Source organism: Myotis davidii, unplaced genomic scaffold (assembly GCF_000327345.1).
Source record: "Myotis davidii unplaced genomic scaffold, ASM32734v1 scaffold143, whole genome shotgun sequence".
Classification (NCBI taxonomy): Eukaryota; Metazoa; Chordata; class Mammalia; order Chiroptera; family Vespertilionidae; genus Myotis; species Myotis davidii.
In genome coordinates this window covers 6,739,340-6,757,464 of record NW_006294876.1, presented here as the reverse complement: position 1 = coordinate 6,757,464, position 18,125 = coordinate 6,739,340, and the positions used below count along the sequence as shown (strand labels likewise).

The following is an 18,125-nucleotide window of genomic DNA, read 5'->3' as shown; positions in this document are numbered from 1 at the left end:
TATATATATATATACTTAAAGCCAGGAAAGCCGGTTGAGCCTCCCCTATTTCAGAATGTCTTCCAAGGCCCTTGATTTTTTTTTCAGATATTTTTCCGAATCCTCAATCCACTCACCTGGGCAAGGCAAAATGTTGCACTCCTGGTATTCCAGGGACGGGCCCAGGCAGGGCATGCCCCCGTACTTGGGCTCAGGGTTGTTGCAAACGCGCTTCCGGTTCCGAATGCCCCTGCTACAGTCCCGGCTGCACTGTGACCACGACGTCCAGGCTGACCAGGCCCCGTTGACGGTGTGGGCAGAGTATCTCCCGGCACGCATGAAATCACCAGAGAGACCTGCCAAGGGAAAGGCTAAGGTGTCAGTTCTTGAAGTGACCAGAGTCTAACTTTCATTGTGTACCTGCTTCCTGCTTTGTTTCTGTAACCACACCTCAAATTCGGTGGAATGCTTTTTGCACTTCAAAACTCAACATTGAAAAGAGAAGCAGTGGCGTGCTAACCTCCCATAACTCACGAGTCTTTCTCTGCAGTTGCTATTAGGTCACAGGTGCAAATAAGAACTCACTTTGGCTCTAGGCTCACACAGGCTCTAGGCCAGTGATGGCAAACCTATGACACCCGTGTCAGAGGTGACAGGCGAACTCTTTTTTTTTGGTTGATTATTTTTTTTTGTTAAATGGCATTTAAATATATAAAATAAATATCAAAAATATAAGTCTTTGTTTTACTATATTTGCAAATATCAAAAAATTTCTATATGTGACACGGCACCAGAGTTAAGTTAGGGTTTTTCAAAATGCTGACACACCGAGCTCAAAAGGTTTGCCATCACTGACTAGGTCTTGTATTTGTAGTTCACTTATTTTTCTGAGAAACTTTTTACAAAGAAAACAGAAGTTTCGCACTTCCCTTGGGAATTCCTCAACACACGGCCCTTGGACTCACTGTCAAGAATATGGTCTGTAAGAACAGAACCGGATTCAAACATTTTTTAAACCCGGTCCTTCCCCTGTTAACCTTTGCCAAGTGAAGTAAGGCTGGTGAAAGGTGTGGAGTTCATGCATCTGAATCCCAGGCCATGGAGACATGTGTCTGCTCCAAGTCCCTGCAACGGGGCTGAGCTCACTGCCCGGAACCCAGCACATCCCTGCATGACCTGATTCTGTAGCAAATGCTCCCAGGAAGTTCACAGCAAGACGTGCTTCCCCGGGAACAAATGTAGACACAGAAGCAGCAGCAATCGGTGGTGGGGCTGAGGGTGGGGAGTTGTCTTGTTAGAAACAGACTCTGAATATTGTGGGTCAGGTCAGCTCTGAGCATTCTGCACTTAACTCATTTAATTAGCCACAGTCAAAATTCCTGTTCATTTTACTCAACACACCACCCACTTACAAACCTAGAAAACATTCAGTAATTTTCTCAAATGTAGGCAGAATGACACAGCTTAACCAAAAACTCTCTAAGTATGCACAAAGTTCTGGTTAAGTGTGGAAGGCAAATGCACTAACAGTTCTATCCACTGTGAAATAATTTTGTTGTTTACTTAAAAACCGAATCAGAAACCAAGGCAGGATGCTCTTTGGAGAAAATGGATTAGAAATGTCTCTCTGTGACAAACCAGTACTTTGTGGTTAGTCAATAAAGGACAGCTATTCACAATTAAGCCTCATCTTGTGTGGTCAGAGGCAAGCAAGTCCAATTTCGCATTTCCAAGATATCGATACCAAAAATGTGTGGATACTCTTTAGAACCTGAAGGCATTAAGCCACAAGAAAGATGAAGTCTTTTTAAACCATGCCCTTGGTATACTTTGGGAGGAAATATAGACTGTGTTTATAAAAGCGTAGTAAACTTTTCCTTAGTTTATATTACTAGCATTTAAAACAAACATTAGCTTTGGTTTTGTATGCATCTGACAATGGAAGAAAAACAAAGATCTATATTCAGAAAAGAGAATAAAGTTAATGTATAGGAAAACACTGTTACTCATTTTCTATTTCTTTCTTTCTTTTTTTAAAACTTTGGTATCCTAAAAAATAAGATAGGTCACAGCCAGCTCTGAAATAAGGAAATAAGTGAATGGTGTTTATTTGTTTTATTTAAATAGAAGACTTATTCACACCAAATTCTTTACTAAAGCAGACTTCTTTTTTTCCAAAGAAACAAGAAGCAAGCTTGTTGGTTGCTGAACAACATGAAGCATCATGGTTTGAGGTGAGGCTCGAGTTCATGTCATTAGCATAGACAGTTAATGTCAGCAAAACAGCATGACAGGAGCGGCTGCTGATGGCCCTCCCAGCATCCAGGCTGGCAGTGCTAAGAGGCATGGAGTTCTGTATGCCCTCACTAACAGCCACTCGTTTAAGAGCTTCCCTTGGGCAGTGCAGGAGATTTCTTGCACCTCCAAGAATTTATTCCACCTGCATCAGTCCAAGGTGACGACTCACCAGCTCTGTGTTTCCTTAAGGCCAGCCACCCTGAGTCTAAAGCTCGTTCTCTAAAAATGACCTTGATGGTGACTGTGCTTTCTCTATCATGCTCATGTTGGGAGACTAAGATAGAATTTATAAACACAGACGTGCTGGGAAATAGGGGGAGATGGTTGGGTGCAAGATATTATTACCACGGGGCAAATTGATTTCAAAGACTATTAAAGGATTCTCACATGCTGTATTCTTTTTTTTTAAATATATTTTATTGATTTCAGAGAGGAAGGGAGAGGGAGAGAGAGAGAAACATCAATAATGAGAGAGAATCATTGATTGGTTGCCTCCTACACGCCCCCTACTGGAAATAGAGAGAGAGAGGGGGGGGGATACATTTCTGTTTTCTTTGTCCAATTTTGAGGTAAATAAAATAAAAGCTTATTGCACATTTTAGTACCAAAAGAATTGTGGAAAGGACACTGACCCTTCCGTAATATTTTCTGCTACTAAATAAATCTCCCACAAACTACTGTGGCCTTGCTATAAACATAGTCTAATTTTGAAGGCTGAATTCACAGGACCATCTACATTTTTATAGTAAGGCTGTTTACTATCAATTTGCTATACAGCCAGTTCTGCTCTAGAGGGATGTGTTGTTAGAAAGATTGCTAAACCATAAGTCACTGAAAGGAAAAATACCTCCTCACTCTTCTCTGAGAAAAGATCACATGCCTGTCCATGGAAGTGGGTAAGACCCTAGGAGTCCCCACTCACCATCCGTGGAGCAGCCGCTGGTTCCGTCACTGGAGCAGTACCGCATTTCAATTCTCTGTCTTCCCACTTCCAGCAAATTTGGATCAGGGAGGCGGGCTTTGCACGTGTATCGAAATCGCTGCTCATAGTGGCCACCGTTGTCAGAGATGTTGACAGGCGTCCAGGGTGTCCAGGGCGTGGTCTTCTTCAGCTCAGGGCAGGGGTTGGTATTACAAGGCTGGTACTCCTGGGAGAGAAAAGGTGTGGGGTGTGCTTAGCACACAGCATAAATAGAACCAGGCGTTTCTCTATTGAAAAACAGGGCTCTCTAACACTTTGTATCTTAATATGCCCTCAGCCACTCTACAAGGTTTAAAACACATTTTTGTTAAATTAGGCATTTAGGAGAACGCTCTGTTTTCAATGCAATTCCAAAAGGATCTGCACAAGTTCTCCTGTGTCAATAATGAACATGAGACAATGGACATAACTGTATGTGAATAAAAATCATGATTTCCATATAAATCACCTTCCTTTCATTTAATAAGTGACCAAAATGCTAATTACTCAGATGTTAAATTTAGCTATCGTATCTAAAAGATTAAAGTTAACATGAGGAACCATTACCTGTTTTTTGAACCATGGTATATTCAGTTTGTGATTAATGGATATTTTAAGCTCTGGAATAACAGATTCAAAGGGATAGACTGGTAGGTATCCAAATGATAATGACTTTTAGTCGCTAAGAAATTTTCACCAGATTTCCCTGGTTAATACCTCATGACATTTGTCAGTTTCTCCTCCCTTCCTTCCCTCACTACCAGGAATCTCCCTGGCACACAGGTTGGAAGGTCCTGGGAGCTGAGCAGAGAGATCTGAAGGTTTGGTACAGTGAGTGCTGAGGGGTTGGGATTTAAGACTACAATTATGAAGTCAATCCAAAGCACTAAAATAGTTATTTGGCAAAAATTTTAAACCCTATATCCCCAGAAATAGGGCCAAATATAAGGGTCCTGGGTTTGACTTTGGACAGAGCACCACATGGAGATTCCTCCATTTGACAACAAAGGATGTTTCATTTGAAGGAAAATCCACAAAACACAATACACTCAATTATGGGCACACTTCTAAAATGATATTTGTCAATGTTAAACATACATATAAAATAAGAGATAAACTGCTCTCTAAGCTGTATTATAAAAAGGAGAACTGTTCCATCCTTCTCCCATCAATTTTTAGTTAAGCATTTTGATAGGTAGCACATAGAGCTAAAGAATTTTCCATCAGGCATTGTCCATTCATTGTGCACGATGGAAAACAGGGATTTAGCTCTTAACTCCCCACCTTCCCTCCCTGCATCTTCAACACTGATGCAGTCGCATCTTCCGTCATCATAATATGGTCAAGCTACACTTTGTTAGGTCAAAACGCAGTGTTTGCTCATAGCACTATCCACACGTGAGTGCTGCAAACCACAATCGATTTCTGTCTCTGGTGCAGGTCCCTGTCCCTTCCAATCCGAGTTAAGGGCTCATCTGGTTTGGGGGGTAGTTGTTTCGTGTGTATGAGCATGTCATTACTTCAGCCCCGCCATGTAGTCAGACACAGTAAGAACTGTCTTTGTGGGTTTCTGGTTAAAAAAAATCCCTTTAATATCTTTAATAGTTTGTTAGTGAATTTCCAATATGACAGAAAGTAGCCATGTGTGTCCACACTATCAGCTTTACCTCGACGTCTATTAAAGTCATGATTTTGTCACTATTTTAACTAGATTTCTTCACTCATAATCCCTCATTTTTTATTATATTTACAGGGGACAATACTCCAGAGTTTCTCTGTGTTGGTGACATCATAGGCTTTTAACAGAAAGTATGTGAAGTGATCACCGCGGCATCTCTGATGTAATACCCTGTCAAGGTGCTGCTCCTGTCCACAGCAACACACACCGGAAGACAGATGACTGCATTTTCCTCCCTTTATAGCATCTTTGATCACAGCATCTTTTGGGTGCTGCCTCCCGAATGAAAAAAATAGCCCAATTCAGGCCATAAACTCAATGGTGTGAGAAACTAGACAGGACACGTGTGAGCTCGCTCTATTTCACTTGAAATGGAAGCCACATGATAGGAATGCTTTAAACCTCATCTGGGATCTCTCAGGCTGGTGGTGTGCAGCACCGTCATTCCCAGATTGAAAATGCCATATGCCACTGTCCTCCCCTTCCTGACTCCGTGCCCACCTGGCCGGGCCAGTGTCCAGGCTCCTTGCTGAAATGGACTTAAAACATATGCTGCTTATGGACCCTTGCTTTAAAAATACAGGTCTTTATTAATAAGTGTAACATTCCTTTATGATGGCAGGAGCTACATGTGCCAGCGACGGGAATCACTCAAGGATAAAGAAGAGCAATTCAGGCTCATTAGGCAGAAACCTCTGATAACAAAGCCTGTTCTTTTGTTCATTAATCCCTCATAGCACACATTTTAACATGAGACACAGGCATTTCTCTTTTCAACTGCTTTTTGAGGTGTCATATGATGCATTCACTTAAATTATCAAATTATGATATGCTGAGATAATTTTTAGAAACAGTAAATTAAAACCACAAGTAAATCACCACAAATTAGATATTAGAATGGCTAAAACAAAACAAAAGAAACCAGAAACTTGCCAGTCAAGTGCTGGTGGGCTTCTGGGCAATGGGAACTCTCCCTCCTGCCCTGCTGGTAGGGATGTAAAATCACACAATCCCTTTGAAAACTATTGACATTTTCTTAAAAACTTATAAACACACTTATCATATGATCGAGCCATTTCCCTCGTAGACATTTACCCAAGAGGAAAGAAAGTCTATGTCCGTACAAATCCTTGTACATGAATGCTCATAAAAGCTTTATTTGTAATAACCGTAAACTGGAAACAACCCATATGTCTATCAGCAGGTAATAACTAAATACTTCATCTTACATCCAAATAGAACACTACTTGACAATAAAAGAAATGAACTGTTGATATGTGCACAGCACAGAAGAATCTGAAAATAATTATTCTGAGAGAAAGAATCCAACAAAAGGAAGTAACCTATAAAATTATGGAAAATGAATACTAATGTAGGGTCAGAAAGCAGAGAAGCGGCTCCATGGGACTGAGAAGGACACAGTGCATGAGGGAGGGGTGAAAATAGGGAACAAGGAAGCTTTTAGGTTGATGGACATGTCCATTCTCTCGATTCTCCTGCTGGCTTTGGAAGAAGTTAGCTGCCACACTGTGAGAGGGCCACCTGAGGGCAACTTCTAGGAGTTACAGTGACCTCCAGTCTAAGGAAAACAGGGACTCAGTCCTAAAATTGCAAAGAACTAAATTCTTCAAACAATCAGAGAGCTTGCAAGAGAACCCAGAGCTTCAGAGAAGTTTGCAACTCTGGGCACTTTGACTTCAGCCTATGAGACAGAGCAGAGAAACCAGTTACATGGGCCCAGACGTGTGACCCATGGAACTGTGAGATGATTTAAAAAACAAGTGTTCTTTTAAGCCATTAAATTTATGCTAATTTTGTTACATGACACTAGAATATTAATACATACTGATGTAAATGTATATTTGTTTGTATATATAAAAAGGAATGTATTCTGGGACCCTGCTTTTCATCCAATACTCCAAGGATTCAATTTATTAGAAGATTCAAATGAAGCTGAATTTTTCTTATGTCCTGCTTTTGCCTCTTAGTCTGATCTCCCATTGGCAGGAATTTTCTTTCACAGAAACTCATTATCTTCCTGCTATAATATTCCTCCAATTTTTTCTTATGAGAAAATTTCAGTTAATTTTTTAAATTACCATTACTTGCTATTAATAATACATAGAAAGTTGTTGATGGGAGTCCCACAGGTTATGTGCCAAATTGAGGCTGGTTGTTAGAACTCATGCTTTATTAAAGATGCCTGGTCCCATGCAGATTTTGTTTTAATTCAGCTATGCAGAACTGTGACAAAATATACATGTTGACCATCGATTTGAGTTTCAATTTCACCAATTCCATTAAAGCTTTAGATTTCTGTCCACTATGTGTGCGTGAAATATATTGGGTATATGCCTTTTGCTTTAAGGGCAGAAGCAGATTCTAAGTGGTGTTCTATTCATCCCATAAAAGCGCTTTTCCTAAAGCGTGTCTCTGGGCAGCTCATGGAAAAAGCATCTGTTGTCAGGAAGGACTGAGGGGCCTTGGGTTCAACAAACATATGTGGGTTTCTTCAAAGCAAGCGTGATATGAACTGATCTTGAGCCCTTTTCTCTGACCTTCTTGAAAAAACAAAATTGACTAACTGAGCAGATTGCATATTAGTAAATGCTGTCGAGGAGGATGCTACCTGGAATCATAAAAGCTCCCAAAAAGTGAAGCAATTTTACTGTTGTGTGACTGATTTTACAATCGACTTCACTAACTCAAAACTGAAAATGAGGGTGCGCCCCTGCGGTTCCGAGGTTGTGTGGAAGATCCCCGTCTTCTGCCAAACCTAACTAGGACGTGAAAGACTGAAGATGGAGTCTTATGTTCATGAAATCCTTAGCCCATGTCATATGCTCTATGTCCTTAGCCCATTGAGATGGCCATGTTCTAATGGGGAAGTCGTCTAAAATAAGCCTTCAAGGCTGCTGCTGGTGCTTCCCAGGCCTTAGGGGGCTGGCACTTCATTAGTCTTTCTTCTCCAGTGATTCCACCTTTGAGCTTATTTATAAGTTTCTACTGTGAAACTCTCTGATCACTTCCATGTTTGTGACTTTATGTGATAACCAAGGTAGCCCACCAGGTCTGTCCAGGGCGGTCTATTCCCTTCATGTCCATTATCTAGTGCCTCAGATTTCTCATTGAAAAGTGGTCATACAAAGACACACATCATGATGATTTGGGAGTGTTAAACCAGATAATGCATTTATAGTGATTATCAGAGAGTTTGGTATTCAGGGCATTGTTGGAGTGCACAGAGGTCTGGAAACAAAGATGGGGTACAGAACACAAAAATATTAGTTCTCCAAAGTTGGTCAATAGCAACCTCTGTCCAAAAAACTTCAGATGGTCATAAGAAGCCATAATTACCTTAGCAAGGTTACACAGGAGAACGGATTTGTCCAACTGGTAACATAAGTATCCAAGTTTCATGTATAGAATTTCATTCCCTCTATACTGTGATCATTTGGTGGAAAATTATCTTCTGAATTTGCTCTTATCTGAGTTTATATGAAACTGACTTTTTATCAGTTCATATTCCTTAAATAATTAGTTAAGATTTCATGTCCTAAAAGATAGCAGTAAGAACATTTATTTAATCAAAAATTCCGATATCGTGTAAGATGTACTTGGAAAATTCATTGCTAAGGTCAAAGTCCTTCTGTCATTTCGTTTCACCAGTAGGCAAATATTTGGAACTCTTGGGTATTTTCTTGGCTCTCTAAGCTGGGATCCATCATTTAATGGATCTGGGAAATGAAAAACATGTGTGTTTTATCAACATCTTTCACAAGGAATTGCACTTTTTGCTCTTCTTTGGGCCAATTTACTGTGGGAAATTATGTTCCTCTTAAAAAAAAAAGATCTATAAATGACTCCCGTTTTATAATTCAAATTTTATAATTACATTCCTATTACCTCATAAATGTTTCCTGCCAGAACTTATGGGTATTGACCTAAATATTTTAATTTAAACATTTATATTTTTGAAATTAAAGTCAAAGTAATATTGCTCAAATGACACTTTCAATTAACAACAGATGAAAATGGAAGCATCATGTGATCTATCCATCCATCCACTCAGTCATTTATCCATTTTTTAGTAATCATTGTTGAAGAACCTATACCTCTTCAAGGGATATTAAATATTAATGATGAAAATAAGCACATGAAGTTCAAGGGAAACATGAAAGTACCAGCAGTCCCATACCAACTATGTGTGAAGGGAGTTAAGGTGTCTGAGGGACTTGACCTTCAATAAGACAACACAGTAACTGGCACTGTGGCCAATCTCATAAGTCACTCCCCTGGGACTCTCTGTCTGAAAGACAACTTTCACACCAAGGTGCACGGTCTTCCTCGATCTTAGCACTGAAGGTGGGATGTGCCCACCAATTTAGTTGCCTGACTAACCAATTCTAGTAAAATGATCTATGCCCTAATAGTAGAATGTCATTGTTAACAGAAAACAAAACAAAAGCCTTAGTGCAATCTTAGCCATCTTAGGAAAAGTTTAAAGTCTTGATCACGTGCTTTCTGAACCTGGCTTTGCTCCTGACTGCCAGCATAACACAGGGAGGGGCAAAAGTAGGCTTACTGCTGTTTGCATGGCAAATAATACAATAATAAATAAATAATAATACAAGAATAAATTCTGTGTTTCCTGCACTTATACCTCCCACCCTCAATGGCTGCTTTCCCATAAGTGAGGTCTGCAGTAGAATTAAAATATTCAAAATGTTGGAATCAAACATAAGTTAAACATTTCTAGGTTTTAATGTACTTAACATATGGCAATGGCATAGCACAGTTTATCTAGAAGTTTCCTATAAGAAAATAAATGACCAAATCAATGTGTAAAGATGAGCTACATTATAAATTTTCATCTACTTAAATATGATTAGAAAATCATCTATAATAATAAAAGCATAATATGATAATTAGACCGGACATCCTTCCGGACGTCCTTCTGGACGACCTTCGGGATGAAGCGGGGCTGCGAGGGGAGCCCGGGTCCCGGGTACCTGCTAGCAGCCGGGAGAAGGAAGGTCTACTCTTGAAGGAATTTTGTGCATCGGGCCTCTAGTTCTGCTATAAATTCCTAAAATGTAAAATGATGATTAAATAATGAAGTGGGTAAACTTCTTCCAAATTCATAGTTTGGTCACAGATGCAAGCTGTTATATCCATTCCTTAGTTTTTGTTTTTTTAATAAGTTTTTATTGATTTTAGACAGAGAGGAAGGGAGCAAAAGAGAGAGAGACATAAATGTGAGAGAAACATCAATTAGCTGTCCCCTGCACAACCCCTATCTGGGATGTAGCTTGCAACCTTGCATGTGCCCTGACTGGGAATCAAACCAGACACTATTTGGTGCACGGGACAACGCTCAACCATGTAAGTCACACTGGCCAGAGCCATTCCTTAGTTTTTTAACTGTACAAATTTTCTTTCCCACCATGGCAAACCGTGGCTCGCGAGCCACATGCAGCTCTTTGGTCCTTTCAGTGTGCCTCTTCCACAAAATACCACGTGCAGGCGTGCACGTACAGTGTGATTGAAACTTTGTGGCCCATGCGCAGAAGTTGGTATTTTGTGGAAGAGCCACATTCAAGGGGCCAAAGAGCTGCATGTGGCTAGCGAGACGCGGTTTGCCGAGCTGCAGTTTGCTGACCACTGATCTAAACCAACAAATGCAGCCACAAAGCTCACGTTCTAGAAAGCCACTTCTTTTTTTCAACAAGATAAGGATGCTTCTTATTCAAAGCCATCTTTCTGGCCTACAGAAAGTATCCCAGTTGAAATACTTAGAATTCTGTACTGTAGGCGACATTAAAATTCATTTTTCTCTTCTGGACACATGGCAAAATTTAAGCAAGAGTATTGACTGCTCTCTGCCTCAATTTCTATTCATTTGGGCAAAAAATTCCATAAGGTGGCTGAGTAAAAGTGCCTGCTCTTCTAAAATATGACTCAAGTATTTCTAAATTGCTTTATTTTCTTACAAATATTAGTCTATAAAATAAAGCCATAAGTGATATAAGGGTGACTACAGACATCTAAGATTTCTCTTATAGTGTGATGAAAAAAAAAAAAGTAGTTTTCTTCTTTTAGACCGTCCCTCAGTAATAGAGTTTCTTTGTCTTTATTACACCATGAAACACTCTACCCACAATCAGGCAGAACATTACAGTCAGGGGAGTAGACGTGAGGTTTGTTCAAACAGGAGTTTACCCGGGCAGGCAGGAACAACACCAGCAGCTAGAAGCCTAAGTATACATTTAAAATATTTAATACCTAATTATATAAAAGCGCCATAATTCCATAAAATTATAACAAAATAGTACTCGAGAAGGACATCATGAATGGGGGTCATGGAGCCCATCTAGAGAAACCCTGGGCTAATCAGTGCTTCTAATTGCATTTCTGTGGCTCATGCTGCTGGCAGAGTGAAACAGAAAGTGCTCAGCTCCCCAGACGACTCAGAAAATCAGATCAACGGCTCTGTCTCAACCCCTCCCACCTCATGGCCTGTGTCCCAGCCACGCGACACTGTCTTGAAGACCCACAGTCACATGCTATAGCTTCAGGCCTCTGTGTCGTTGCTGCTGCTGCTGCTGCCTTTCCTGCAACCTGCCAGCTTTCTTTTAAATTTCCCTGGAAACTCTGCCTCCTCCAGGGTGCTACCCCTGGCCCCCGGGCAGTCACAGAGGAAGGACGCAGCTCTGCAATGACTGGCTTGCACAGGGGTCTCCCTCACACACCGTGAGGTTTGTGCAGACAGCGGCTGCCAACATTTCATTTTTCTCTTTCTGGCCAGGCCCTGGACACCTGCTGGTCCTCACACGGCAGGCGCTCTGCCAGCATCGGCCCTCCTAGTGCTTCTGCAGTCAAACAGGCGCCAGTGGGGTCCGCACATCAGAAACACGCCGCCACCGTCTCTTGTGTGATTTAGGTTCACTTTCCCTCAATGGTGTTCAAAATCTTTATAAGTACTGAATAATTGTTCAGTCAGTAAACGGTGTACAAACCAATAAAGGTCAGGAGGCTCTGGTTCATGTGGGGTGGGGGCTCATGCAGCTGAGCACCCCCAAGGCCCGCTGCAAGGCCCAGCATGGCACCATTGCCCAGAACTGCAATGTGTGAATGCCACACTACCTCCCAAGACCAGTCATTCAGCAATAGTCTCTGACCTTCAAGACATGGGTAAGAGAGCTGGCGGGAATCCTGTGGAGAACTTATTCTCATCCTTGACCTCACAACTCTTATTTCTTTGCTTTGCTATATTGACTTGGCCGTGATCTCCAGTACAGCAGGGAATATTAGAGGGGCTGGCGAAATCCCTCAGCTTTTTCCTAACTATGTACCCCACAGGCTGGCACTCAAAACCTTTTGAAATGAAGCAACTGACTTTCCAAATCTGTGTCTGGTCACATAACTACACATTCTCTAGTCACCCGAATGATGCTACTTAGAGCTCCCAGTGTGTACCCCCACATCCTTTGATCCACATTCTTCACCCATGTTCCTTTCTCAGGGAAGTTCCCATGCCCCTCTCAACTTGGCCCAATCCTGTCCACACCATGCAGGTGCCCTTGACCCAGCCATAGATAACCTCTCCCTCCTGTGGACTCACTGTTTTCTCTTAATTGTTCCACTGGCATTCCTAGCTTCTTCCTTATTTCTTAGTTATTTGATTTATATTTTTTTCTCTTAAGCTAGAAAGTTGTATCTTTGTGGTTAGGGGTTCTATTGCCTGCATCTGTGTATCTTCCAAAGGGCCTAGGAGAGTTCTGTGCTAGGTATTCAACATTTTTGGTTGACCAAATACACAGATGGAATGATCTGAAAATACTACAAAGAAAAGGATGACAGATCAATAACCGAGGTCATGGAGAATGTCCCTTTCTTCCATATGTAAAACTGTATAGAAATTAACAATACCATAGGAGAACACACCAAGCATTAGACAAATTAATCCTCAAAGAAGACTCATGTAGCAGGCCTGGACAGTGGTGCTAGCAGTTGCAAAAGGATAAGAGAAAGAAAGCGATGAAATAGTTTCCTAAGGAAGCCTGCCTGTAGAACCTCAGAAGGCTCCTCGTGAGGTCTGGGCTTCATCTGGCTGCCCCTCTATTTCTGTCTCACTCCCTGTTGAGAGGCACGGGTCCCTGTGCTGCTGGTTTCCCATGTGGGGCCTGAGCCATTTGTAAGTAGATCCCACAGCTCCCTTTCTTCAACCCCTGCCCCTTCCTTCTCCCACACAATGACACTAGAGCTCCTTGGAAGACTGGTTTCCAATCGTCTGCAACTGGGCAGTTTCCTGGGATGAGGATGGAGTAGAACAGATGTGGGAAATGTCTCATATCGTGAAACAAGCAAGATGCCAAAGAGGAGTGTGTGCGATGTTACTTTCTCACGCTGCATGGCTTATAAAGTAATGCGAGAATGTGACATGGTAGGAGCCAAGTCCAGCTTTAAGTGTCTTTATTGCAATGATTTCTTTCAAACCAGAACCTCATGAGATTCTGTACGTCAAAGAGATCTAGAAAAAAAAAAGCATGCTGTGGAGTGAAATGAAGAGACAGCTGTTCTAAGAATGTCTGCACTGGGGGCAGATCATCCAACCACAGAGCAAAATAATTAGGCTTTTATTCTTTTCTGACAAATGTAGAAGGCTTTTAATGTAGCATTGTGTTTCCATTTAGAAAGATTATAATATCTACATGTAGCACTAGCTTCTATTATTCTAAGATTCACATAGAAGAGATCTGAAGTAGGCTAAAGTTCTTAGAAGGCTCCAAGATTACTAAGAGGATAACACTTGAGAAGAAAGAAATAATGGTATCTGTGAAAATAATCAATGTTTTGAAACCATTTTTTCATCCTCTAACATCTGTCACTTTCCCCTTTACTTAATTACAAGTTGCTTTGAAAATTATTATGTGCGTGAATTGTTTTAACAACTGAAATTATACATGTTCAGAAATTCCACTCCGATGAGATAATAAAATGTGAAATGCAAATCTTAAGTAAAACACTAATTAAAACATATTGTTGATGTAATTAAACACTTAGATTACTTCTTCAAAAGGAAGAACTGCCTGCCATGAGCCAAACCAAAAGACAAGTATAATGCGATCAAAACTTACTTGAAAATCCTCTGGCTACACGTGCATACATGTGAACTAATTCTATCGCACGCCCCTCCTTGCTACATGGAGATTGGTATTAAATATATTGTGAAAAACAACATCACAAATAAAAATAGGCATTGAACAAACTGATACACAGATAGTCCCTGTCCAGAGTTCCAAGCAGGCACTGTGATTCCCTTGTTCACCCTGCTCTCCACAGAGCCCATCAGGGGCTAGAAGCTTAATCTTAATATTTATTAAAAATGATGGAGTGAAATGGGTAAAAAATCAAGATGCTCAGATTCTGGTTATATGAGTGTGAGCTCGGGCAAACATCTTTTCAGAGTGTGATGTATGCAGGCCTTGCAAGCCCAAGTAAACCGAAGGCAGGCCACACCACAACAAGCACAATCAGTTAAGTAAATGACAAAGCCTTTCTTAAAGGGATGTCTCACCAGGTTTTGTTTGCTTGCATATTACCTTGATTTTAGAGGGGGTTCTTGAGCTGATGCAATGCTGGCCTGTCTAACATGGAACCTAAAATGGGTCGGACCCCTGCTTCTCTCCACCTTCTCTGTAAGCTGGCTGAGCAGAGCTACTATCAGTGTACAGCCACAGGTCTCCGCTTGGGATGGCCGAGTGGCAGGATGTTCTCAAGCAGTCACAGCCCAAGCTGCTATAATGCACAAAAATGTTTCCTGGAAACATAACTCCAGCCTGTGCAGTGTGGTGCTGGACTGAAATAGGCTTTTTAAAAATTGGATGGGAGATGGAAGAGCCCAGAGGTGCAAATCAATGCAAGAGCTCAATCTTGATGCTGCAAACTCCCCCTTTCCCCCCAACAGGAAGCACTTGTCTTCCAGTGAGAGGGACTGCATCTTAGCACACCATGTAAAAGCCAACTTGGCTGGATAAACAAATTGCTTTCTAAAAATTAAGATAGCCTTCTCTTTAATTACAGTGGCAAGTGCCTAGTGCAAGTAGAAGCAGACAAGATGAGCTACAGAAATTGACCAAAATAAGTGCCCAATTTAGCAGGGACATCAAATCGACTAGATGATTCAAGGAGTGTTCTCTATGGATAGATAATTCATGATTAGCCCAATAGTGTCTTCAGGGATACAAATCAAAGATGGAAGATGCATTTGGAAAAGAATATTCTTTGGCTGTGTTTGGAGGAAGTCTACTAAGGCTTTACATTTAGAAAGGCATATTTAATTATTTTGTAGCAGTTAAAAATCTGGCATAATTTAAAGAGACCTGGGGTTCCCTCTTTTAAATAATGGCAACTGGTATTTGTTATGCCTTTAAAAAATCAATTTGTTCGGTGTATACATCAATGTAGACCTACAAAAGATTTTAAAACTCATGGCCATTTAGTGGAAATTGCTATAAGTAAGAATACTGTTTCTGTGTTTGCCTAAGTACATTTAGGTATTTTAGTGTCAGGTATAGGAAAAGCTTTATCAGGGACATTATTGGTAAATAGTAAAGGAAAAATCTCTCTGTGTGTCTCACTTAAGTCTCTTTTATAGCAGAGAACCTCTATTCACGACAGCTTCTCCTTTCAATTAACTCTGCAATGACTGTGTTTGAATTATTATAGGCAGAAATAAGCCTGATTATTTTGTGGAGCCACAGAAATCTGTGCAACAGACTCTTAAAACTCTATAAATGAAACATTTTTGTGAAATCCTCCAGATGTCCATATCAACTGCAATTTCCGATATTGTAAATAATTTACATGTTCTAGAGACAGACTTTTGATGGATTAATTCCTACAATCCATCATTTTCCTCTTCTCTCCCTCTGCATCATGCATCATTCTTTAAACTTGATCACCGAATTTTCAGTGCTAAATTTCAGAAAACTTACACTTTTGTGGCTACCACGTGATTTTGTAATATTAAGTCTTTCAAAATACTCCAGCTTCTTTTAACAAAATATGACATTTTGACTCTGACCATCATTCATAACTGCAAGCTCTTCGTTGAGATACAACAAAAAGAAAGCAAATTTTGTGTTCCCACACGCATGAAGGTGCAATATCAAGGTTCAGTTAGGGAGGCTGATCCTTTCCCTTGAAGAAGAACTTGGAAATACAAGTGCATGCATTTTACAAGCTCAGGGCAGGGGAGGAGTTCAGACTGTGACCTTCATGAAGATCAAAGTCCTTTGTTGAACTTTCCTGTAATGGATTACATAAAAATTTGAGATCGTATCCACTAGGCATAGCAATTAAGAAAGAGCATGCCTTTGATTATCAGTTGTGAAGTGGCATTTGAGAGGCAGCTTCCACAGGCGGGAAGGAAAGGGGAAAGCAGACACCTCAAGGAGTAGCCCATGCAAGGCGCCTGGGCGAGAGGCCAGGACCAGGGGAAGATGAATGAGGTGCAAGCCCAGCAGCCTACATGGCCACTCACCCTGACAGATGGCACAGGAGGAGCAGCAATGGACCTTGGGGAAGGTACTCGCACAGGAGGAATTTTATTTGAGAGTTTAAAGTGTTAAAAAAAATATGACTTCTGAAGGCAGAAGAAAAACAAAACCACAAGTTGTCTTTTATCCCCTTTAAATTGGTACCTTTGTGCTCTGACAATGATCCCAGAAAGTCTCTCAGTCCTGTGTCTCGGGTTCATCCTGCATTCCATACCTCACTGTGGCTCAATGTAGAGACCTTACCCTGTGTCCCCAAACCAGATATATGGACCAGAATGAAGCAGGCTGAAGTTGCTGTCATAGCTCAGAAACGGGAATTGAAAATTCATAAATGTGAGAATATTTAATGCAAAAAGCTGAATTTCCAGTATTTCCTGCAAACATTCTCATTAACCAGAGAAACCTGTCTGATTCACAGCATCTAGTGTGTGCAGAGCTCCCAGTGCCTGGACACGTCATGTGTACAGAGCATTCAATGTTTACGGAATATCTAGTGTCTACTGAGAATCTAACATTTGCAGACTATCTAGTGAGTAAGAGCACCTGACCCCTGCAGAGCATCCAGTGTGTACCAAGTGTACACTGTCTAGCCATGTCATGTTTGCAGAGCACTTAGTACCCACAGAGCATGCAGTATGTACAGATAACCTAGTGCATGCAGAATAGCTCATGTTTACACACGTGTTTGTAGAGCATCTAGTGTTTGCAGGGCACTGAGTGCTTGCAGTGTATCTTGTGTGTTCAGCGTACATGGGTAGGAAAACATCTAGTGTGTGCTCACTCTGCACTCCCAGGTCCAGGCTGAGGGCTGGGATGAGAAGGACTCTACTCACCACATTGCAGCCAGCGCAGTCGGGCCCATTCTCGCAAGTCCTGCGGCGAGCCTGAATGCCGCCCCCGCACTGGGCTGTGCACCGCTCCCAAGGACCCCAGCCAGTCCAGAACACGTGCGGGGGGCACAGCAGATGCTCATTGCAGTATCTGTAAAGGAGAAACCGAGAGGAAAAGGAAACTGCGTGAAAGTGTAATGTGAGGCCCCAGACCTTCCAGGCTCCGTCCCTGCACCAGATGTTGGGCACATGGGCATGCTCAGCGTGGAGGGGCTTTTGTATTTGAAGTGGTTGCTCAGTGAAGGAGGCAGATGTGGCGCTGGCCATGCTGTGTGTGCACGGACAATGGGATGCATGGGAGACAATGAAGAAAATGCTAAACTCACAATGCAGAATGGATCTTCCTGTGCAGCCAATTAAAGGAGAAACAAACAAAACAAAACCCTTCAAATAGACACCCAAAAATGAGAACACATAGAAAATACCTAGGTAGGGCATTTATCTTCTAAACATAAACATTGAAAGATAAAGCAGGTTATGAATACCAAGTCAGCAAAAGTGTATTTGGATTTCACTTCTCATCCCTGAATTAAATAAGGCTCATCATCCTATTAATATAATAAGTTAAAGAAAAGTTAAAGCCATATTTTAGCATAAAGCTTCATGTCATATACTGCTTAGGTTACTGCATTTTTTAATTTATTTGCAGACTCCCAGAATCATGTCCAACCTTAATTTAAAAGACTACTGGTTATCTAAAAAGAACTGAATTACTACTTACAAATACTAGTCTTATTTTTATGGTTGACTATACT

General features: G+C 41.2%; 1 protein-coding gene across 1 annotated transcript in view; it reads right to left on the bottom strand.

The window, feature by feature from the left end:
- Positions 1–18,125, bottom strand: part of SEMA5A (semaphorin 5A) — a 296,373-nt gene that overhangs the window by 20,248 nt on the left and 258,000 nt on the right. Inside the window, exons 15-17 of the mRNA XM_015567657.1 lie at positions 17,314–17,461; positions 3,200–3,425; positions 117–335 (exon numbers count right to left, since the gene is read on the bottom strand). Of these exons, the coding sequence (XP_015423143.1) occupies positions 117–335; positions 3,200–3,425; positions 17,314–17,461 (593 nt within the window). The remainder of the gene's footprint in view (positions 1–116; positions 336–3,199; positions 3,426–17,313; positions 17,462–18,125) is intronic.